General features: G+C 43.9%; 1 protein-coding gene across 1 annotated transcript in view; it reads right to left on the bottom strand.

Annotated features, from left to right (window-relative positions):
• The window catches only part of EFNB1 (ephrin B1), a 130060-nt gene that overhangs the window by 36396 nt on the left and 69012 nt on the right, over positions 1–24652 (bottom strand). Inside the window, exon 2 of the mRNA XM_038417098.2 lies at positions 17793–18070. Coding sequence (XP_038273026.1) covers positions 17793–18070 — 278 coding nt within the window. The remainder of the gene's footprint in view (positions 1–17792; positions 18071–24652) is intronic.

The raw sequence follows: 24652 nt of genomic DNA, 5'->3' as shown, positions 1-24652 counted from the left end.
TGTTCTGTGCAGAAGCCTCCATCTCCCCAAGTAGTAGATCAAAGTTCTGGGTATTTACCTCCTGGTTGGGTACAGGGACACAGTCCCTTTCTGATGGGGCTTTTCATCCCTATTAGTGCTATGAAAGGCTCAGCTATGAGATCAGCTGCCAGGGGCTGTATAGGGACAACTCTGAGCTGGAAAGGTCAGGAGGGAGGCAGAGAAGAGAAAAGAGGCAGAGGCTTAAGGGACAGGGCTCAATAAAATCACATTTACTCTGGTCACGGTCTTCAGACAAGCTTCCAAGACAAGTAACCATGTGTCATTTAACAGCCATTATTTGGGTTTGACACATCAGCGCATACACAGGCTTTGAAATTCTGAGACAGACACTATTACAGGCCATTTGCCTTCATAACAGTAAATTGGGCACTCCCACATATTCGATCACAGCACCTTCTGAGGGAGAGGAGAAGTTGCAAGCATCCTATAGCCAACATTCCATCATTCACTCCCTATTGCAGCTCCTGATAGGACTGGAAAGGCGCAGGTCCATCCATTCAACACCGCACAGATACTCCTCCTACCCTACTCTCTAGAGTCCTCCTGCTGGGGAAAAAGGGGAGTAGCAACCCTCATTAATGACTCCATAGCAAGGTCCATGGTGAGAAAGAAAACAGTGTCATCTCCCAGGTACTCAACACTATAAGGGTAGTGGATATCTTGAAGTATCTGGAGAAACTCAGTGGTCATAAGCCTTGTGGAAATGACCACTAGTACATTAAGATTCAATTAAATCAAGAACGGGTTTCAGGAACCTAGAGAAAAAACTAAAATGACCTGGAGAAATCCCTCTGGACCCAAGCACTAGTGAATACAAACCAATACTGGAAACCAACTGATTGTGCCACTGGTGCATAAAAGAGATTTTGATTCACAACACTGCAATGCCTTCAGAGAGAAGTAGTAACTTTAGATTAGTCTGCACTTCAGTAGGGTGCCAACCTCCTAGGGTCAAGCTGCTTAGGGGGGCTTTATTTACAGAAATCTCCATTTACAATAGACTAAGCACTTCCACTTTTAACTTGTAAAAGGAGGAGCTTTTAACTTAATTAATCTGGCATGTACCTCCACCATATCAAACAACTTGTTGTGGAATAGAAAATGAAGAGTACTAATATATTAAGGTATGTAAACACATGTAATCAGAATGGGAAAACAAGCAAGGAGAACTGTCACTGAATGACAAACTGCCATCTGCTGGGTTGATGCTATGTAACTTGAATATTGATATAAACAGGTGCAATCTATTTAGGAGAGACAAAGGGAACATAAGAACCGCCATACTGGGTCAGACCAATGATCCATCTAGCCCAGTATCCTGTCCTCCAGCTGTGACCAGTGCCAGATGCTTCAGATGAAATGAACAAAACAGGCCAATGTATCCATCCTCAGTCCCAGCTTCTGGCAGTCAGAGGTTTAGGGACATCCAGAGCATGGGGTTGTGTCCCTGACCATCTTGGCTAAATAACCACTGATAGGTTCATGGAGGATAGGCCCATCTAATTCTTGTTTGAACCCAGTTATACTTTCGGGCGTCAATGCATCCTCTGGCAACAAATTGCACAGGCTGCGTGTTGTGTGAAGTACGTTCTTATGTTTGTTTTAAACCTGCTGCCTATTACATTTATTGGGTGACCCTGGTGCTTGTTACGTGAAGGGGTAAACAACACTCCTAGTTCACTTTCTCCGCACCAGGCATGGTTTTAAAGATCTCTGTCATATCCCCCCCTTAGTCATCTCTTCTCTAAGCAGAACAGTCCCAGTATTTTTTTTTTAAACTTCTCCTCACACGGAAGCTGTTCCATAGCCTTAATCATTTTTCATTGCATGTGTCTGTACCTCTTTCAATTCTAATGCATCTTTTTTTGAATGGGATGACCAGAACTGCAGACGGTATTCAAGGTGTGGGAGGTGACATGGATTTATACAGTAGCATTATGATATTTTCTCATTATCTATCCCTTTCCTAATGGTTCCATAACATTTTGTATGTATAGTTGGGGATTATGTTTTCCAATGTGTATTACTTTGCATTTATCAACATTGAATTTTATCTGTGATTTTGTTGCCTAGTCACCCTGTTTTGTGAGATCCCTTTGGAACTCTTTGCAGTCTGCTTTGGACTTAAATATCTTGAGTAATTTTGTATCATCTACAAACTTTCCAAGTTTACTGTTAACCCCTTTTTTCAGACCATTTATGAATGTGTTGAATAGCACTGATCCAAGCATAGATCCTTGGGGCACCCCATTATTTACCTCTCTCCACTGTGAAAACTGACCATTTATTCCGGCTCTTTGTTTCTTATCTCTTAACCAGCTACTGATCCATGAGAAGACCCCCTCTTATCCCATGACTGCCTACTTCGCTTAAAAGCCTTTAGTGAGGGACCTTGTCAAAGGCTTTCTGAAAATCCAAGTACACTATATCCACTGGATCCCCCTCGTCCACATGTTTGTTGACAGCTTCAAGGAATTCTAATAGATTGGTAAGGCATGATTTTCCCTTTACAAAACATGTGGTGAGACTTCTCCAACACATCATGTTCATCGATCTGTCTGATCATTCTATTTTTTACGGTAGCTTCAACCAATTTGCCTGGTACTGAAGTTAGATTAACTGATCTGTAATTTCCAGGATTGCCTCCGGAGGCCCCCCCACCTTTTTATTTATTTATTTATTTTTAAATCAGCGTTACATTAGCTATCCTCTTGTCATCTGGTACAAAGGTTGATTTAAGCAATAAGTTATATACCACAGTTAGTAGTTCTGCAATTTCATATTTAAGTTCCTTCAGAACTGACCTAGTGACTTATTACTGTTTAATTTATCAATTTGTTCCAAAACTACCTCTATCAACACCTCAATCCAGGACAGTTCCCCAGATCTGTCACCTAAAAAAACAATGGCTTGATGTGGCAATCTCGCTCATATCCTCTGCAGTGCAGTGTGATGCAGAAAAATTCATTTAACTTCTCCATAGTGGCCTTGTCTTCCTTGAGGGCTCCTTTAGCAGTCTAATCATCCAGTGGCCTCACTGATTGTTTGGCAGGGCTCCTGCTTCTGATATATTTAAACATTTTAAAAGATATCTTTTGTCGCTAATTACCACTTTTACCCTGTTTAGCCATAGATTTTTTTTCGCCCTCTTCACATTTAAAAAAACCCCCAAAAACATGAGTACACATAAGAGGCTCAAGCTATATGGGGTTTTAAAAAAAGTTTCCATGCATCTCGCAGGCATTTCACTTGTGTGACTATTCCTTCTGATTTCCATTTAACTAGCTTCCTCATTTTTGTACAGTTCCCCTTTTTGAAGTTAAATGCTACTGTGGTGGCCTTCATTGGTATTCCCCCCCACCAAAAAAAGAATGTTACATTTAATTACATTATGGCCACTGTTCCTGAGCAGTTCAGCTATATTCACCTCTTGGACCAGATTCTGTGCATCACTTAGGACTAAATCAAGAATTTCCTCTCCCCTTGAGGGTTCCAGGACTACCTGCTTCACAAAGCAGTCATTAATGGTATCTAGAAATTTCATCTCTGTACCCTGTCCTGAGGGGACATGTTCCCAATCAATATGATGATAGTTGAAATCTCCCATAATTATTGAATTTTCTGTTTTTGTGGCCTCTCTAATCTCTCTGAGCATTTCACAATCACTGTCACCTTCCTTGTCAGATGGTCAGTAGCATATTCCCACAGCTATACTCTTATTATTCAAGCATTTAATTTCTATTCATAGAAATTCTATGCTACTGCTGGATTCATTTAAGTTTTTTTACTATATTTCATTCTATGCTTTCCTTCACACACAGCCATTTCCCCACCAGCACAACCTATTGTGTCATTCTTATATATTTTGTACCCTGGTATTACCGTGTCCCATTGATTATCATAATTACACCAAGTTTCTGTGATGCCTATTATGACAATATTCTCATTTAATACTAGGCACTGATGTTCACCCATCTTTGTATTTAGACTTCTTACATTTGTATACAAGCACTTATAAAATTTGTCAATATTTATTTGCCTGTCTTCAGATTCTTGTTTGACTGCTTTTCAGTTCCTACCTGTACATCATCAACTTCTATCCTCGCCTCTTCTTAGGATATAGAAATGTCTCCTGTAATAAATCTTGCCTGTGTCTGTCTGAAGCCTGTGCTTCTCCATACCTGCAGCTTTCCCCAAGCCCTTAGTAAAAAACAACAAAAACAAAAACAAAAAAAAACCTATGACCATTTTAATTTTACATGCCAGCAATCTGGTTCCATTCTGGTTTAGATGGAGCCCATCCATCCTGTATAGGCTTCTCCTTTCCCAAAAGGTTCCCCAGTTTCTAATAAACCTAAATCCCTCCTCCCAACACCATCATCTCACCCCACTCATTGAGACCCTGCAATTCTGCCTGTTTAACTGGCTGTGTGTGGAACTGGAAGCATTTCAGAGAATGCTACCATTGGGGTCCTGGACTTTAATCTCTTACCTAGCAGCATACGTTTGGCCTCCAGGACCTCTCTACCTTTCTCTATGCCACTGGTGCCTACCACTATCACCGCTCCTCCCCAGCATCACACAATTCTGTCTAGATGTCTTGAACAAGAGGAAGAGGAAGCGGAGAAGACATACTTGTGTAAAAATACTGATGATTCAGAAACAGAATGGAATAATTGTGATGTTTTGATTATTATGCAATAAATTAAACAAGAGGCATCGGAACATCAGGGCTATAAAAAACAAGAACAAAACATTCTTGGCCCAACTCTAGAAGTACTCAAAGCTGCAATGCTACTCTCATGGGGAATTTTAACGACCCAGATAGCTGTTTGTGTTCTCCAACAGCCAAACATACTCAAAATGTACTTAAGGTACAAAAGACTACTTCGGACTCCAGAGACTCCAGCTATAGAAAAACCTACCTAGATAAATGCTGATAAGGAAGAACTAATTGAGAATAATACACAAGATAGTATCAGTGACGGTGATCACCACAGGAAAGAATGGATACCCCTGCATTGCTTCATTTTGTGCATTAATTTTTCAGGATAGCAAATCTGGGGTAAGTTAAACAATTTAGTGAGAGATGTGATGGGAAGTATTATTGAAATGTGCAAGTGCAGAATACTGGGCTATCTTAGGACATCATTAAGGTAGAGACTACAGTTTGTCTGGAAAAAAAAAAAAAGAAGAAGAAGAATGACCCAAGTGGCTTCACGAGGGGTTGGTTTAAAATTTGAGAGGAAAAAAAACCCAACACATATGGGAAATAGAAACAAGTGCAAGCAACTGAACTAGAATACAAAATTAGTTAAGACTTACAGGGGAAATGATTAGGGAAGCATAAAAAAGTGTTCATGGTAGCTAAAAGAGTTAAGAGAAGTAAGATGTTTACAGATTAGATATTGATTAAAAACAGGTAGATAAATACCTGGGAAAATGAAAAGGAGTACTTGTGGCACCTTAGAGACTAACATATTTATTTGAGCATAAGCTTTCGTGAGCTACAGCTCACTTCATCGGATGCATTCAGTGGAAAATACAGTGCGGAGATTTATATACATAGAGAACATGAAACAATGGGTGTTACCATACACACTGTAACGAGGGTGATCACTTAAGGTGAGCTATTACCAGCAGCAGAGCAGGGAGGACGGGGGACCTTTTCTAGTGATAATCTAGGTGGGCCATTTCCAGCAGTTGACAGGAACATCTGAGGAACAGTGGTGGGTGAATAAACATGGGGAAATAGTTTTACTTTGTGTAATGACCCATCCACTCCCAGTCTTTATTCAAGCCTAAGTTAAGCGTATCCAGTTTGCAAATTAATTCCAATTCAAGGAATATTTTCAACACAGCTCTGAACAACATACTAACCCACAGAGACCTTCCTACCAAGACTACAAAAAGAAGGATTCTGGGTGGACTCCTCCTGAAGGTCGAAACAACAAACTGGACTTCTACAGCCACACTATCAGAGGCTCGTTCACCTGCACATCTACCAATATGATATATGCCACCATGTGCCAGCAATGCCCCTCTGCAATGTACATTGGTCAAACTAGACAGTCTCTACGTAAAAGAATAAATGGACACAAATCAGACGTCAAGAATTCTAACATTCAAAAACCAGTCGGAGAACACTTCTCTCTCTTTGGTCACTCGATTACAGACCTAAAAGTGGCAATTCTTCAACAAAAAACCTTCAGAAACAGACTCCAACAAGAGACTGCTGAATTGGAATTAATTTGCAAACTGGATACAATTAACTTAGGCTTGAATAAAGACTGGGAGTGGATGGGTCATTACACAAAGTAAAACTATTTCCCCATGTTTATCCCCCCCCCCCCCCTGCACCCCACACTGTTCCTCAGACGTTCCTGTCAACTGCTGGAAATGGCCCACCTTGATTATCACTAGAAAAGGTTTCCCCCTCCCCGCCCCCCACTTTCCTGCTGGTAATAGCTCACCTTAAGTAATCACTCTCGTTACAGTGTGTATGGTAACACCCATTGTTTCATGTTCTCTGTGTATATAAGTCTCCCCACTGTATTTTCCACTGCATGTATCCGATGAAGTGAGCTGTAGCTCACGAAAGCTTATGCTCTAATAAATTTGTTAGTCTCTAAGGTGCCACAAATACTCCTTTTCTTTTTGCGAATACAGACTAACACAGCTGCTACTCTGAAACCAGGGAAAATGTTAACATAATGAGTTTTTCTGGAGGAACCACATCCTAACATGCTAAAGGAGCTGATTAAAACCTTTGTGAACCAATGCAAGAGAAGGCAAGTCACATTAATTACATTTACGATTGATACTAAATTGAGAAAAGCTGTAAACACCAGTGAGGACAAATATATAATACAGAAGTACTTAAGACACTCAAATACAAGGGAGAAAGCAAGAGATTCAACCTGGGGAAAAGCAGCCAATACTTCTAGAATATAATTCCAAACTCGAATACTTGAGGGATAAGGAAAAACTTGGAAAGTAGCAAAGGCTGAAAGAGGCCTGCATCAGCCCAAGAACTTTCTGACTCTGTACAGCACCACACACAATTCCTACACTACACTAAAAATCGATAGGATGAAAGCGGAAAGCAATTAAACAAATACTTCTAAAGCTAAAAAAGAGACATTACAGACTGAAAAGATGCAGTACATTGAAAATTATCCAAATTGTAATCTATCATTTTAACGGCTATGCGGTTTTTCCTAGCCTCACTTGCAGACTCCGGGATCTGTAGAAATGTGTGTGATTCCAGATTTAGCAGTCAGTTTTGCAGACAATCTGGCCTCGAGCAAGGTGGGTTAAGTGGTCTCTCTTTGCCTAATAGAGCAGCCTACTTTGCCTTGTCTGCTTTTGGTTACTGGGTGTTATCGTTCTCGATTCTAAGGATGAAAACAGCATTATGTTGGAACCTTCCAACAAGAGTATTTGATGTTTGTCTCACTTCTCTGAAAGTATAGTGGAGTCGCATCTTACGCGGGGATTAGATTTTAAAGCCAGCACGCAAGGCTAAAATCGCGTATAGTCAAAATTACCCTTGAAAATCCCTTAAATCACCCATAAAGTACAGTATACTGTACATGGTTTTGTGTATACAACCCTGTATAGTAACATGTATAAATGTATAATGTATACAGTAATGTACAGTATATAAAGAATACATATGCAAAATATAATTTTACAGTACTGTATTTTTAATTACAAGGGGTAATTACAGGGCTTGATGTTGATCCAGGAGACGGAGAGCTTGGATGACGGAAAGCGAGTTGTAGACGAAGTGGTTGGCTCTGGTTCAGCTCGAGAAGTAGATTGCATAGGCTCATCTGCTGCTGGCTCTTTTTCCTTGAAAAACATGGTGATCGGCAACTGTCGCTGTTGTCTCTTGAGCTGCTTAAACATTTCTTGATACAGTCTCAAATAGTCTGTAATACTACGAGTGATTTTGAGGCTTCATTCCATAGAGGGATTGTGTTCAGAAATTAAATCATTCTTCATTAGCAGATGCAGTTCACCAGTAGCCTGTACGCTTTTGAGATTGAAGTGGTTCCTAGAACTGTTAAGCCAACCTTGGCTGGCTTTGAATTCCTTCTCATCAGAAGGCTGTCCCTATTTGGCAGGAGGTTTGAACAGCGCGTAGAGGCTAAGAGCCTTTTCTCGCAACGTGTTGCCATCGATAGGCACACGTTTACAGTTCATGTCTTCCAGCCATAAGTTTAATGCCTTTTCAGTCTTCACTAAAGTCTTATCACGCACCTGGCTCATCACCTTAGCAGTTATTGGAGCACTTGATGCCACAGCTTGAAGAATTTCTTTCTTGAATCTTAATGGCTAGATTCGTTGCAGCCATATTTACGAACCATGTTGGAGACCGACATACCGTCTCTCAATAAGTCCAACACAGCCAATTTTTCCTCCAGGGTTGGAACAGATCATCTGGTGTTCAACCGAAGAAACAGTGCTCACTCCAAGGCATACGCTCATTGAGTGGAATGGTGGGTAGAATCGCCTGCACTATTTACAGATATTTTGTTATTTTTCTTTTTTTTTTTTTTTGCTGAGCATGTATAGTTGAATTCATGTAAGTTAAATGCACGTATGATGCGACTCACCTGTATGCCATGAACATAACAAAAGGACATCTCTAGTCTATCTCCCTACAAATGCATATGACAACAAACAAAGCCAATGCATTTTGGGGCTGTGTCCACAAAGACATTGCATCATGGGACAGAGCGAGTATTTCCTCTCTCTATACAGCTTTAGTGCCAATACATGTGAATTAGTACACTTATTTATGGGCACTTGGATTTCCAAATTGGAGCAAGTTCAGAGGAGCAGAAAAAATAATTAAGACCTGGAGTAAGTTAGTAAGATATAAATAAAAACTGAAAAGCTACCCAAGGGTTTACTAGAGGAGGAAACCATAAGAGTCTACAAATACTTGAAGGATGTAAACACCAGAGGAGATTATTTAGGTTGATACAGGGGTGTCAGTAGGTGAGGTGGGCTGGAGTTAACAAGACACAATTTAGGCTGAATATAAAAGTTCCTGAGAGTGAGATCTCTTATGCTGTGGAATATAGTCTCCCATACTAGGTGGTGTAATCCAGGTGTAATAGTAAACCACAGGACTAGTACTTGCCTTAGGCTCCTGCAGCAGAATCTAACCCCTCTACTGGCTCCCAAAATGGCTTACCAAACATTTGCATGGCAGGGCTGTTTGCCAATACATTATTTGGGAGCTCAGCAGTAAAAATGTTATTCAGAGCCAGCCAGTTATTCAGTGCAGCTAGAACCAAGATGGCCATATGCTTCTACAGCTTCCTTTGGATCCCGCACTTTCCTCCACATTTTACAGATTCCATCTGGATTCTCTTACAAGTAGAAGACAGGAGTTAATCACAACTGGATTACAGGTCCTACCTTCTAGTTACAATGGAGAAAGGGGCTGGGACAGGGGAAATTAGCAAATGCCACAAGCAAAGCTGCACCCATATCTTTCATTCTGCTGTTAGGCGGTGTGAGTGGTGTATGCTATACTGTAGGACATGGCCTTTTGAGGAATTTTCTCCTCCTTCAGAGCCAAACCACCTACCATAATCCCCACATAGGACTCCAAGGGGGTCCTCTTCTTTCATTCCTATTTGCTGGTGCATCTCAACACTGGGGCCTCTATCCCCACTGGCCACATGGATATCCTACAGGAGGTGGTATTAGAAGAGATTTGTTTCTTGTCTGTGCATCCTCCACCAGAACGGATGGGAGGGGGAAAATCACAGCTACCGAGGCCATGCCCTTCAACTCTTCCCAAAAAGCCACCTGCTAGACGTGTTGATCCATGGCTAGAGGAGTCAGAACAGTTTCGACTCACATTACTGCCCTGTGGAAACTATAGTGATTTGGCATGGAGAGGACAGGACACAAGACAACAAAGAACTTCCTGACAAGGCAGCTTCCCACACCCACACCAGTTGTTGGGAATTTGCCACTTGTTTGTAGGTGTTGAAGAGCTGCATGCCCCCTTCCACCCTCCAACAGAAATCCAACATTCCATAAACTCGAGCCCTGCACAGGCAGAAGTGTTGTGCCATTTGCTTATTGAAGCACTTACAGAACAAAAGTGGGAATACGAAAAACCCTTGGACATGTTTATTCTCAAGGTTCCAGTGCTATAGGGTGGGCCCAAGATGCTCAGCTCAAGGTGCTACTCTCCTGTTGCAGCCCAAGGAGACTCTGGCCAAAGTTTGGACATGCAGACAAGGGTTCTCATGCTTTATTCTTTCAGAAAAGGATTAGGGGAAGAATCTTCTTCTCTGCCTAACCCTTGGAGAAAAGATGCTTTTAATGAAAGCCTTAAAATGACATTCAAGTGCTTGGCGCTGGGAGTCCGAGGGGATGGGGAGAGGTTATGTTAGCTTTCAAAGGCCTTTTTGATTGTTAAGCAGTCTAAGCCCAGTGCTGGGGGAGAGCCCCCAGATGATGAAAGTGGCCCTAAACGAAGTTTGGCATATCCAATGCAGCTGTGAGGGGGGGAAGGAAGGGGGAGCAGCCACTGAATGAGGATGAACCCCAGGAAGCTCTCTCGCTCCAATGGCGAGGATTTTCCAGCTGGCCTTGGGAAGCCAGTGCCTGGGCAGCCCACGTCATGCTGCTGTCCATGCTCCTTTCCGTTTGAACACAGCTTCCCTAAGGCTTAAAGCCATCAGTAAATGAAAAGGAAGAAAAAACCTTTTGTGTCTCAAGGCAAGTTTGAAAGGGGAAAAAAAAAAAAGAAAAAAAAGAAAAAAAAAGAGAACATGTGGGTGGTCTGCATGGGAGACTTTTGACTTTGTTTTTTTGGCTATTTTATTCCTTGACAGAGAGAGTTCCTGGGGCTTCTTGGAAGAAGGTACAGCCAGATCGCAGGAGCATCTTCAGCCCACCCAAGGGCCAAAGGTCAGTTCACAGCAGACACAATCCTGGAGCCGAGGAGGCTGCTTCAAAGAGTGGAGAAGTCAAGAGAAATTAAAGTGAGAAATGGTCTTAGGGCCAGAGGGGGGTCAGGCTTAGGGCTCTCCTGGATTCCTTAACTCCCCTGTTAGGGGCTCTTGGAGAGGGGGAAAATAGCATATTAAGAGAAGGTCCTTTAAACAGGATTGAGGCACTGGCAAAATCTCACTTCTGCTGAGAGGCAAAGCCCCAATTCCCATGCTCCCCAACATTCCTCTATTGCAAGAAAGCTCTTGTATCGGATGTGAGTTACTGGGATATGCAACAATAGATCAAGAAGCCAGGAAGCTATATTTACCACTTGCACCTACAGGTAAAGTCTGATTTTATAAAGGTTTTTGGGGCCATCCCAGACATTGGTAAAAAGCAGGATATGACACCGTTTTTTCTTTGATACACGATTCAAATTTTGGGTAACGGACACCAGTTAGGTCAAAATTAAATCAGTTTAGCACCTTGAGCCTAATTCCTGACTGATGTACGTGCTCAGATTATGAAAACAGCAGACTGTACAATAGCAACAGGTGATGCAACAGGTCAGGATTGAGGGATACTGGCAAAGCTGCAGAGGGCCCCAGGTCTGGAAGAGCTGGAGTGATACAGGTGTGTTGGCAGAGTCAAGGAGGATCCTGCCTGCATGATGGCAGATAAACTCAAAGTCACTCCTCCCTCATGAACCGCGTTTATATTTTGCAGCACACATTTCCATCACTGTTTGTGGGGGGGAAAAAAGCCTTTTAGAGCTAAAGACAAATGATTTAAGCAACATGCTTCTGTGATATGAAACACCAAGTAAATTTCTTGAATTTGTGAGATCTAGAACCTCAAAAATCTGTATTCCCCCCCCCCCCCGAAAAGGAAAAGGATGACCCACCCCCAGTTTCTGGTTTCCTCTCATTAATCTGAGGGTGTCAAGAGCAAGAGCATTTTCCCTTGAGAGTTTGGAAAGGATCAGTAGCAGAGAATAGAAAATCAAAGCATTTATCAGTTCCGACTTTGGGAGTACAAGATGTTAAGCTAGCGCAGTGCTTCCCAAACTAAGACATGGCTCCCTGGGGCAGCCACGAGCATCTCAGAAAAAATATCAATATGCTGTTGTGTGTTTTTTTTTTCCTAATTAAGAGTATTAAACCAGACTTAAAAATCACCTGCATCTTACCTATGGGTCTGCGTCTTATGCGGTCGCTGGCACTGGGAACCTCTCTGTGGTCTCTGCCCCTGCAGGGGGCTTCAGCAGGGAGACTTCCTGCTGGGGGAAGCAGTTGGTGGGAAATCTCTGTACTGAAAGCTCCCTGCTCAAGCAGAGGACATAGGGAGGCTCTTGGTGCAAGCAGCAGCAACACCTGCTCTAGCAGATAGGGGAAGGAGGCTTAGGGAGAGACAGTGCATCTTATCTTTATAATGGAACAATTTTTACCAAGTGCTAAGCCTACAGGTAACAAACGATTGACTGAAGATGATTTTAATGAAGTTAAACAGAAAAGGAAGAAAAATAGACAGCACAATGATAGTTGTTTGATGTTTGGATTTTCGCTTCTCAATATTATGGCAAAAAGTCTACAACCACAAGGTGTCATTTCTTTTCAAGGGTTCGTGAAAAAGTATGAGGGCAGAGAAATTAAGAGACATTTAGAAACCAAACATCCAGAATTCGTAAATAAGAACTGCAGCGTTTTCCTTCAGAAAGGAAAAGAATTAAAGCAGCAAAAGAGAGTCAGATCAGAAGAAGCAACTGTTCCTTAAAAGCATCTTACACTGTGGCCTTGCGAATTGCAAAATACAAATAAGTACATACTATCTGCAAGACCCATCTACTTCCAGCACCAACAGACATGTAAAATTATGACTGGGTAACAAGCAACAATGGCATTAAAAACCATTCCTGTGTCAAATAATAATTCTGTTTATGTACTGATGGCCTTGCAGAAAATGCCCAGGATCAGCTGATAGAGTATGTTAAGAAGAGTAAATATTTTGCACTGAACCTTAATGAATCCACAGACTCAGCCAACATGGCTCAGCTTCTGCGTTATGAGAGATTTGTCATCTGTTGTCAGCAGGTACAACAGCTTAAAAATGTTTATTTTGCAAAGAAAAGCCAACTGAAACACTGGTGAGGAAATATTACAGATCTTCAAATTTGTAGTTGACGAAGGTCTTAACTATGCCATGTCTGTGCGGCAGCTGGGACCAGAAAGAACAGTGAGGCTGCAGCACGAGAAGAAAAGTGGCATCAGCAGCCATTTGGACAGACTGCACGACTCATCGCCAAGCTGCGGCATCAAAGAAGTTGCAGTTTGAAGTACACAAGGCCCTCAACATTGTTATAAAAACTGTCAATTTTGTAAAACCCTGGGCACCGAGTATGTTTTAATATGCTGTGCAAAGAGATGGACTCTGACCACACTCAGTTTTTGTTTCACAGTGAAGTCAGATGGTTTGTCACATGGAAAAGTGTTACAAGGCGTCTTTGAATTGCATGACAAAAATCAGGATTTTTCTGCTTGGGAAAACAAACTTTGAAGGTTACATGGGAAGTGTGGACTTCAGGATGATGTTCAGTGGTGGACATGATTGGCAAACCTAACGTGTCAAGGCAGGAATACAAACATATTAGATATCAAAGAGAAAAATCGGGGGATTAATGAAGAAATTTTGTTTCTGGAGATGCCGCATTGAAAAATGAGTTACCAAGATGTTTTCACTGTTATCAGACTTTTACAAAAGAAAAAGGTGAAAGTGATCAAAATGCTATTAAAGGCCAAGTATTAAACTAATTTGCTTGGATTGTATTCCCATTTTGCGGAATATTTTCCTGGAGTTTAATATGAACCTTCAGATGCCAATTGTATTTGAAAACCATTCCTGGTAACAGCTGATTCCATTTCAAGATCAAGTATTTTGGCTCAAGAAAATCTTAGAATTACCCAATGATCACACACTGAAGATCAAGTTTTCAAATTTAACAAACCAGGAATTCTGGATTTACATTAAAGGAGAGTAAGACGAACTCAGTGATAAAGCTATGAAGTGCTGCTTCCATTCACTTCCAGTTATCTCCGAGTCTCTCTATTTTCAGCAACAATTTCTGTGAAAGTGAAACTCGGAAATCATTTAAACTTGGAGAACAACTTATATCTGGCACCATTAAGAGATTCAACCAGACACTGCTCTACTGTGCAGTTCGAGACAGGCCTGTTCTGCTCACTAAAATCTTAAGATGTGTCTGAACATGCCAAACAATTCATATTTTCAAATTATAATGTTAGAAACCTGGATTAGACTGGATTATATAATTAAACTGTATATAGTTGAATAAAGTTGAAAAATCACCACAACTCTAAAGTCCCTCATGAATTTACTGTCCTGAACACTTGAATCTAATGTCCTGAGTCAGTTAAATAAACAGCATTGGTTCTGGGGAGCTACCAACTTTTAAAATATCTGTATAGGAACTGCAGTACTAAAAAGTTTGGGAACTATTGACCAGTGACTCTCAAACTTTTGTACTGGTGACCCCTTTCACATAGCTAGCCTCTGAGTGCGACCCTCCCCTTAAATATAAAAAAAAAGTGTTTTAAATTTATAACACTATTATAAATGCTGGAGGCAAAGTGGGGTTTGGGTTGGAGGCTGACAGCTCGTGACCAACCATGTAAGAACCTCACGACCCCCTGAGGGGTTCCGACCACTAGTTTGAGAATTCCTTAGCTAAGGGGCTTGTTCTGGTGCACGAATTGTCATTCAGTCTTTTTTCCCCCCACAGTTACAGAGGTCGGTAGGTTTCTTGCTCAGAACTGCTCGAGTCAGCTCTGGTACAAGAATCCCTGATGTCCCATGGGGTGTAACACAGAGGCCCCGGTTGGGACCCCTGCTTTCAATCCTCATTAGTTTGAAGAGTCGACTTCTGCTTGAACTTGACCTGCAGTGACCCTTAACATGGAAAAACCAGTGACCGAGTGCTTCAAGATGTTTGCCTGGGATATGAAAGGCTGACTCGTTCCTTTGCATTTAGCCCCCTCAACTCCCCCCTCTTTTGCCCACTGCAGGGAAACTTGCAGCTCAATCAAATCTTCCTTTGGCTGAGAAGCTGTGGAAAGAACTGAGGTGTGACCTAGCCAAGACTGACAGCTGCCATGCTGGAGAAGGCAATCTGTGTTGGGGCCCTTGACAGCATGCAGCAGCAATGGCTGGCTGCACATGATGGGGGCCCCAGGAATGAGTTTTGGATTCTCCATTCAAAGTGTTAACATCCTGCAGAAGCAAGTGGTGGTTGGGAATTAAGAAGCATGTGAATAAAAGCATGCACAGGTGTGAGTGGGTGGGTAGGGGAGTTAACTCAGGGTGAGACAATGGAACCACAATCCCAGCCAAGAATGTGAGGCTGGAAGTGAAGATGAAGATTAGTCTGGGAGTCAAGTGGCAGGCTACTTTGCTGTTGGAAATATTAGGAAGGACAACTCTCAATGCTGCCACCCCCATACCAAGAACACCCTGTTTTAAAGTGTTTCTATCATTGTTGCCAAAACCCCTCGACTCCTCTTGGCACCCTTATAACAATGGTAAAGGAGTTGGAGCAACTGAGTCATCACTGACTCCCAAATCTTAAGCCTCACCAAACAAGTGTGGTGCTGAGCTGGGAGACATCTGCTGGTCTACCCAAGAATGGGGTGCAGCAGGGTAGATCCTCTAATGACCCCCCATTCTCAGGGGAGATTGAGGACGGCAGGTAAAAAAAACTGGTGAAGCTGAATTGCCAACATCTGGTTTCTTCCACCCCTAACTTTGAACTGTTCTTGAAAATTAAAAACCATAATGAGCTGGTTGTAGATGAATTGTTTCAGGCCTTCCCAGCACAAACCACGGCTGCAAAGACATCACACTCAGCACATTCAGATGACCAGTTCAGTTTCTGCTTGCTAGTCACATCAACAGTGCCAACTTTCTGCACGTTCCAACACCAGCCTGTGCTCCCACCAAGAATTAGAGATGGGCCCAAGCCAAAGTCTAGATTCATACAGTCCCAAAAGTGGGTTTGTCTGAAAATCTGTATCTGGCTCTGAATCTTGTAACCTGAGCCCATCTCTACTGCTCTCCGGGCACCAGGTTCTGTTTAGTTTAACCCAAAGCAAAATGCAGACACTCCATGAAGATTTGGATCTGGCTAGCCAAGATGAGCAGCGTAGCCCCACAAAGGGCTTATAAGCACCTACCACAAAGGCAGTCACTGTAACCAGGCAATTGCGGTACTTGTAGCATACAGTTAATGTTGCTCTGGTAGACTCCGTCCCCACCCGACTGCCAAGATGAGATATGTGGGCTAGAATAGATTGCTGAATAAGATGTGCCCAATTACATGTCTCTGAGCTCAACCCTGATACCGCAGGCTGACCTTTGGTCCAGGCTGCTGAGTGGCAAGTTAGCAGCATGTGACAGCAAGCAAGCAAACAAGGAACCAACGATGCATAAGGTGACAGATAAGTTGTGGCGGGGCCACTGTGCCTTTTTCCTGCTTTCTTGCTATTGGGTTAGTGCAATGCGCCAAGTCAAGTGGAAATAGCAAGGTTCAGGAGAATCCACAGGGGAAAAGAAAAAAAAGAATCCTAGCTAACAGAATCCAGACACGGCACACTGAACCCCCAACATGACCAAACTGACTGCAGGAGATGAGGTGACTGCAGTGCCCTTGCATTAAAAAAAAAAAGTCAAAATATGGAAAGAACCCCTCCCCTTCTTCAGGGCAGATCAAAAGGAGTCCTATCTATACAGAGGTAGGGGGTGTCTCCTTCTACAGCAATAAAGAGGCAGGATATGGTCACTTTCCTGTGTCTGTGAGGACCTCCAGGCTCTGGAGAACCTCAGTCCTTCCCCCTCGTCATCCATTATGAAGCAATGAAACAATGGCAAAACTAAGGCAGTGCCAGTAACATTGCAAGTACGTTTTGTTTAAATACCAAGATCCTTTGTCAAGTGCTGCTTCTCCAGGCAACTTTGTGGTAGGTTTCAACAAGGGCAGCTCCAAGCAGCCAACATGCTTAATTTTAACTTCTGTCCAGAAGGGAAACTGAACAGCTGATTCCTACACTGGGCCAATTTCTCACGGTTAGTCCGAGATCCGTTACCTACAAAGTTCTTCCTACTTCCAGAACAAGCCCTTAATAAAAGGTCTCACATACTGACCTCTTTCCTGTCCCACAGAGCTCACTGAACACACATGCTCCAAGGATGCTGCAAAGAAGTCACTGAACATGGCTCTTTCCCCTCCCTGGTCCATTCGGAATTTGAGAAAATGCTCCCTGCCCCTTTTACTAAACAAGAGTGTGTTGTGGGTTTTTTGAGGGGGTGGAGGGAAGATGAGGGGTGCTTAATCACACAGCACACTGGCAGGATAAGAACCATACACCAACCCAAGAGGCAGCTTACATTCCACTCCTCACCACTGTTCTCCTCCCCATGATCCCCCACAGGACAGGATCAAGGAGAGTTTCTACAAGTGTCAGCCATGAGCAGGGCCCAAACCAGAAACATCCCTACATGCTAAACGTGTCTGTAAGCCTCCTCTTGATCCTCTAAACAAGACAATGAAGTATGCCCTCTTGTGGTGAAGTGAAAACATGCCCTAGCATTGGCCCAGAAAGCTACTAAAAGGGAGTTTAATGGGGGGAACAAACATCAGGCCAATGAAAGGCTTTGAAAATACATGGAAAGACAGCTGTAAGCTGGGGTAATTAGGAAGAGAGACTCACATGTGATGAAGTAGTCTTGCTGCCTCTGGAACTCCAGGCCCATGTAGTTGGGGCTGAACTCCTGGAACTTGATGGTAAAGCGGATTTCCTTCTCTGGCCGGTTGCAAGTCACCAGCACATTGGGATCCATGACAGTGCTGCAGGACTCTGCCTGCTCCCGCTTCACCAGGTACAACTTGTAGTATTCATACGGTCTGGAAAGCTCCGCCTTGGGACAGATAATGTCCAGTTTGTCCCCGATCTCCGGGTAGATGACCAGCCCTTTACCAGCCATGAATCTAGAGAGGAAAGAGTAAGAGATTAGATTCATGTGCCCTATTTGGATGCAGATGAGCGGGGAAGCTCCACATTGTGCACCAGGGCAGCTACAAGTTTCTGCTTGGCTGGGGCAATTTTCACAAATTTCATCCTGACCATAACTGTGTCCCCCTCCCTCCTGGAGGGAAACCTAGTACTTTCCCCAGGTGGAACTCCCACCATTTCCATGCCACAAAACATTTTTTATGATGAAAAGTTTTCCTTCTCAGGACAAATGCCTGCAGTGAGGATGGAAAGTGCCATTGTCTTAAGATTCCCTTTCCGTCCCACATTCAGACACTTATCCCCTATGCCAGGGTCACAGCCGATTTGCTGCCTACAGTTCATTACCCAGGGCTCGGTCCAGTCCATTTTTAAATGGAGACTCAGGTGACAGTCCCTCATTCTCCTCACTCTAACCTTCCTGAACAGTCAGTCTCACACAGCTGCCAGGGAGAAGTCTCAATCTCTTGCAACACCCCAATCTGGAAGTGCCACAATATGGTTAGCACAGTGGTTAGCCTATGAGAGAACTACATTGTTGCTGCTGGGACCACTTGCTCTCTTCATGGACTGGAGTACCATGAAGACAGTGCTCCTTGCGCCCAGTAGCGAAACACAGAGGGAAGTGAAGGGAAGAGTACCTTGTCCAGATTTCCATGACTGGGAAGGTGCGGTTCTGCCACTGGGTTTCATTTAGAGAAGGAAGATTAACGGGGGGGCATGAGAACTGAGAGATCCCTCCCACAACCTCACCACCAACGGAATTTTTATTGCTGAATAGGAAAGAGAAGAAGAGCTCTATTTCAGCAGGGTGCCTCCTGCCAACACAGCTGTTGCCTCAAAGTCCTAAACTCGGCAGTATGCCCAAGGGAGGACTGGACTGAAAATGGCAAGGAGGGGTAAAAATCTATTCAGGGTTGGAAGGCAGGCCATTTCTAAGCAAAAGGAAGGAAGGCAATGTGGCTAGCACTTAGGCTCCATTATTACAGGGCAATTACTCAGCTGAATTTTAAACAACACCAATTAGAGAACTGGGGCAGCAGAGAGGGGAAGGGCAAAACATTTACCTAGCATAAGCAGCATAATCTCTTCTGGATGGAAGATGACCAAAAATTCCCTCTGCTGTGCAGCCATGACTCCCTTGATGCAATTTGGGTGCTTTGAGAATTGGATGGAGCTCCCAGATGGGCTACACCTCCATTCATTTCTCCCGCCCCTCCCAGACGTAATCAATCCCTTCCCCCAACAAATTGCTAACCAGAAGACATCACTCTGAGGATATGCCCAGCAGATTCTATTCTCCCCTCCTCCATCCCAAAGAGATTTGCACAAGTCAAAACTATAGGCATCAAAGAAACAAGATCAGACATACAAGATCAACCTGCTCTTTGGCTCTCATACCAGTCTTAGCAAGAAGCCAAAGGGCTGAAGCCAGAGCCAGCAGCCTGGGCTTCAAAATTCCCATCACATGAGTTCCACAGAGAGGATTTACAGGCCAAGCTCAGAGGAGGCCGGCAGGAAAGGTGGAGTCTGAGCCACATACTCTTGGCAAAGATTCCAAGTTACATTCCAGCTGCAGTTAAGGCAAAGACAGCCAAAACCAATCTCACCTGCATCTATTGCTTCAGAGACTGGAGTAGCCCTGATTCTAATTGCCATTGCCCTCCCCCCACACCTCAACTAGCCCAACAAGACAAGACAAGGTGAGGCTATGGGGCAACAGGAACATTTACTTTTGATAAGAGCCACTCCCTGTTCTAGAATTTGATTCAAATATAGTATTTGCATGCTGTATCTGGTGTAGCATATCTGCCCAAACTCTTCCCAGCAGCCAGAGCTCAGCAGCAGCTGGAACTTAACCGCAGTAGCTAACAAGCTCCCAATAGCTTAACTATAGGGCCCCCGTCAGGCACATGGGAAGTCAGTCACCCTCTGGAACTCTGACTGGGCAGGTTCTCACCTGTCCGATTCCAATACCAATAGCACATATCAGTTTAGCCGTGTAATCTGTAGGGAAGTAATGAAATTTAATAAAAGCCATGACTCCTAGACCAAAAGATACACAGTAACCTTAAAAGGTCAAGAAACTTAACACCTAAGTGACTGAGCTCTGTCACTGTAAACTGCAAATACAGAGAAGAAAAGAAGGTGGGAAAATGACTATTGCACTAGAGTTTCCAGTGCCTCACAAGGCATGAAGTGAATGATGCAGCTGTGTTCCAACTCAACAGAGCTGCTGGCATGTAAACTAGATCTGGCCCTCAGAGGGGTCACCTCACAGCTATGCCACTTTTCTGCTAGCCAAAATGCTTTTTCAAGGTACTGCAAGGGATAAAGGCTTCCCCACCCTCCATCTGAGTTTTGATGCAATCCCCTGAACATGCTTACATCTTGTACAGAACTACCCCTTCTTTACCCATCCTGTGACAAGCCACAGATGTGCACATTTGGTCCAACAAGTAAACACTTGTACACACACAGGTTTCCACCCTAACAGGAAGCAGGATCTAACCTCCTCCTCTCCAAAGCTTGCCTGACTCACACATTTTCTGGCGAGAACTCCAAGTGACTCAAATTCCCGGCTTCAGCCTCTGCTGGCTCCTTCCTAACCAAAAGATTCCAAATAGGAAGCTACAGACAAAGCAAAGCAGATGTCTTAAGGTTTTGGGGCAAAGAAGGAAGAATGCTACACATTTCCCACCTCAGTGGGACCACAGCATAACTCTTTATCCAGAGGGGTCTTTGCAGTGATACAAAACCCCTCAACAATACCCTATCTATCCAAATGACACCATGCAATAACCATATAATTATGATTAAGGTGTAACAGGGTGTGGTCTCAAAGAAGATTAAACTGAGTTATCAAGACATTACACAGTATATACCTGAACACTTAAGATTTTCAGCTTTCAGAGCTAGATCCAGGTCCACCACTTTGCTCTAGCTCAGGGGTGCTAGAGGGCCACATCTGGGAATAGAAATTGTATGGCAGGCCATGAATGCTCACAAAATTGGGGTTGCGGTGCAGGAGGGGGTGAGGGCTCCGGCTGGGGGTGCAGGCTTCAGGGTGGGACCAGAAATGAAGAGTTCAGGATGTGGGAGGGAGCTCTGGGCTGGGGGAGGCGGGGTACGGTGAGATCTCCAGCTGGGAATGAGGGGTTTGGGGTGCAGGAGGGTGCTCCAGGCTGGGATCGAGGGGTTTGGAGGGCAGGAGGGGGATCAAGGGGTTGGGGCATGGGGGGAGGCTCCGGGGTGCAGGCTCCAGGCAGCGCTTACCTCAAGTGGCTCCCGGAAACAGCATGTCCCTTCTCTGGCACCTACGCAGAGGCGCGGCCAGGAGGCTTTGCACACTGCCCCGTCTGCAGGCACCACCCCTGCAGCTCCCATTGGCCACAGTTCCCGGCCAATGGGAGCTTCAGGGGCAGCGTGCAGAGCAGAGTCCCCTAGCTGCACCTATGCATAGGAGCAGGAGGGGGGCCACGTCGCTGCTTCCGGGAGACACATGGAGCGCCCCTTGACCCTGCTCCTCAGCTGGAGTGCCGGAGCAGGGCAAGCTCTAGACCCCGCTCCCCAGCAGGAGCTCGAGGGCCCCATTAAAACAGCTGGCAGGCCAGATCTGGCCCATGGGCCACAGTTTGCCCACTTCTGCTCTAGCTGCTTTATTTCACTCAAGTAAGTAAATCAGCCAAATTGTAGTGGCCACAGAAACTGAGTTTACTTTGCAGCATCAGACCACCACCAAGCTGCTCACGTGTATACCTATTTTGCCTCATGTCCTGTCCCCCCCCATTCCTGTATACACATTATTCACTTTTCCTCTCCTTCCCACCCCCCTCATATTTTCCCAAACCTTCATCCCTCTCCATTTGGCTCTTCCACATAGCTTTGATGAGTAGATCTGGCACAAAAGGTATTTTTTTCAAAATTAAATAAGTAGGAATAATGGCAATTTGTTGACTTTTTCATAACAGAGTTCTCTCTCAAGCAAAGACTGACAAAATCTTCAGAGAAATTCACGAATAAATGAATACTTTCAAAATGGCTGCCAACTTCCATTGTTCTCAGAAAAACTGAAACCACAGGTTGCCATCAGTCAAGATGCCCTTTTCCAAAATGGCCACCAACTCTTATTGTTCCAATAGCAGTTCCCCAAGCTGCTTTCAGGGAAGATAGCAGCTCCTAATCTATAACAAGGCAGAGAAAAACAGGCAACCTGTGGGAACAACATTTGTTAAGGGTAGCTTGTAGTCTCCATTCTGTTGAGAATAGCAAATGGTAGACAGCAAATGGTAGACATTTTGGAAGAGGTCAGTTCTTTAACTTTATTTCAGAGAATTCATATTCTTCATGTTCTGCTGAAGTTTTTCAGTTGTGAACAGCAGAAAAAAAAATGTACTATTAGTCCTAAAGAAATTCTTCATATGTGGCCTATACATAACGTGGTAGTGACATTTAACCATGATGCATATGAAGAGTGCATTATTCTAGTAAACTCACTTGGGGCGGGGGGAAGGGGGGGAAATCTGACACCAGGTGCCCAGTCTCTTGAAGGACTCATTTATAAATTAATCTGATCTAAAACTAATGACCACATCTACTTGTAAGTTAACAGAAAATTAATTCTGTGCCCTAAGAGCATGTGCTGTAACCTCAGGAGGATCTGCAGTATTTTTCATACATAAAAAAAAGATTGAATTCATTTCGTTAAAATGCACAACTCAATTCAACCTTAACTATGGAGCCATGACATGCACCTCCATAATAAAGCACTTTGGGATGCAGGTAGTATGTACTAGGGTAAAGTAGATTAAGACATGGAAGACAGGCACCTCAGAAAACAGTAAAAGTGGCAAAGCATTGGGTAGAAGAGTAGCAAGGAGAGTACAGATCAGTTGCTTGAAGTGCTAATCTACCTACCCATCCAGGATATGGCTCAAATGACACCAACCAGTACAGACTAGCTCTGGAAATATGACTGGGCCACCTTATGGCCCCATGGAAAAATCAAAGACCTGGATTGTGATCTACAAATGTCTCCTCTCCACATGGTTACACTCTTTTGTAACATTTGAATCGGAAGGACCTGGGAGAAGACAACAAGCATGGAAAGCCTAAGAGCACCCTCTGGCTGCCTATCCATGCTGATGCACATTAGTTGTATCAGCCAATTGGAGAATAGTCTTGTATGTCAGCAAAGCCAGAGCAGAAAACAGGGTTCTCAGTGAGAGTGGGCACAGCAGAGACCCAATATTATTTTAATCCAGTTTCCCAAAAACTGCAGCTTTTAACTCTATCTTCCCGTATTTAGAATTTGCAAGCACTCTCCATTAGACCTATCAGAGAAATCTTAAATTAGCTGTCAGCTTTCCCTGCTTTGGATTACTACCTTTGGATCCCCCAAACTAACCGAAGGGCAAAAGCCAGGCACTGCCACATGCAACTGCAGCACCAAGGAGACCCAGGAGCTTGGTAGGCCCCTCACAAACAAAACTGGCAGTGAATCGGTGAGAGATGGCCTGGAATCCACTAACCCCAGCCAATGATACCGAAGAGCACTTGTAGTCTTAACCCTTTCACTGCTAATCCTTCAGTGCACCTGCTGAGCTGCTAAATTCCTTAAACAGCCCATGGAAACCAGTGAACAGGCCAGCCCAGCAGGCAATTTCAGTTATTCTTGTTTTGAGGTAGAGCCCGCCCGCGCGCACGCGCGCGCACACACACCCCCCCCCCCCCGTTGCCAGCGGCCATCCAAGGGACTGGGACTAGCAAAACAAAAGTAAGTTGCCTAAAAGAGGCTGGCCTAACAAAGTTATATTGGAAACTATAGAATTCTTTAAAAGAGAGGCCTTCTAAGGAGATTGCCTATTGAAAGTGAGGCCTTTACTGTCGTTCTTACTAACATACAGCATCTTTCATCTCAAGACACTTAAAGGTACATATCCCCATTTTGCAGATGGGGAAACAGGCTCAGAAATTAAGTGCGATTACCCTAGCTTTAGCAGTAGATCTATATTCATTCATCCCTGCAACAAAAAGGAGTCACAGAAAAATGGGGAAGGACAGACGCAGAGTGGTATTAGGCAGGATCTGTTAGCCACCCATCAAATTTCAAGGTAGTGAAGAGGAGGGCAGACGCTGATTGCCTGCTACATGCAATCCCTTTACAAGAAGGGGTGGCTTCTTGATGCAGGATCCCCCTGATCAGAGAGCCTCTTTGTACCATGACCAGACAGATATTCTGTCCAATCAAGCAAATTAAAGCAGAATCCAGAGAAGACTGAAGCATATCCTCAGCTACTGTCCCCGCTCCTCCTCTCTTGGCACTCCTTCACACAGCAAAGCACCAGCGTAAATTCTCTCATTCCATTCACAATTTACTTCCACCCTTAATTTCCCCACAACCTCCCAAATCACACTACCCCCCTTTGAGGCCGTCTGTGGTACTACAACTTGGGATGCAATGCAGAAATGCAGCAGGAACCAGGCTGGGGTGGGCAAAAACTGGTGTAGAGCAGTCTCCTGTTCACTATGTTCCTCCCTCCACTCCCACAAGTGTGTTC

Source organism: Dermochelys coriacea, chromosome 9 (assembly GCF_009764565.3).
Source record: "Dermochelys coriacea isolate rDerCor1 chromosome 9, rDerCor1.pri.v4, whole genome shotgun sequence".
NCBI lineage: Eukaryota > Metazoa > Chordata > Testudines > Dermochelyidae > Dermochelys > Dermochelys coriacea.
Note: the sequence above shows the minus strand (reverse complement) of the source record. Positions and strands in the feature narration are given on the sequence as shown.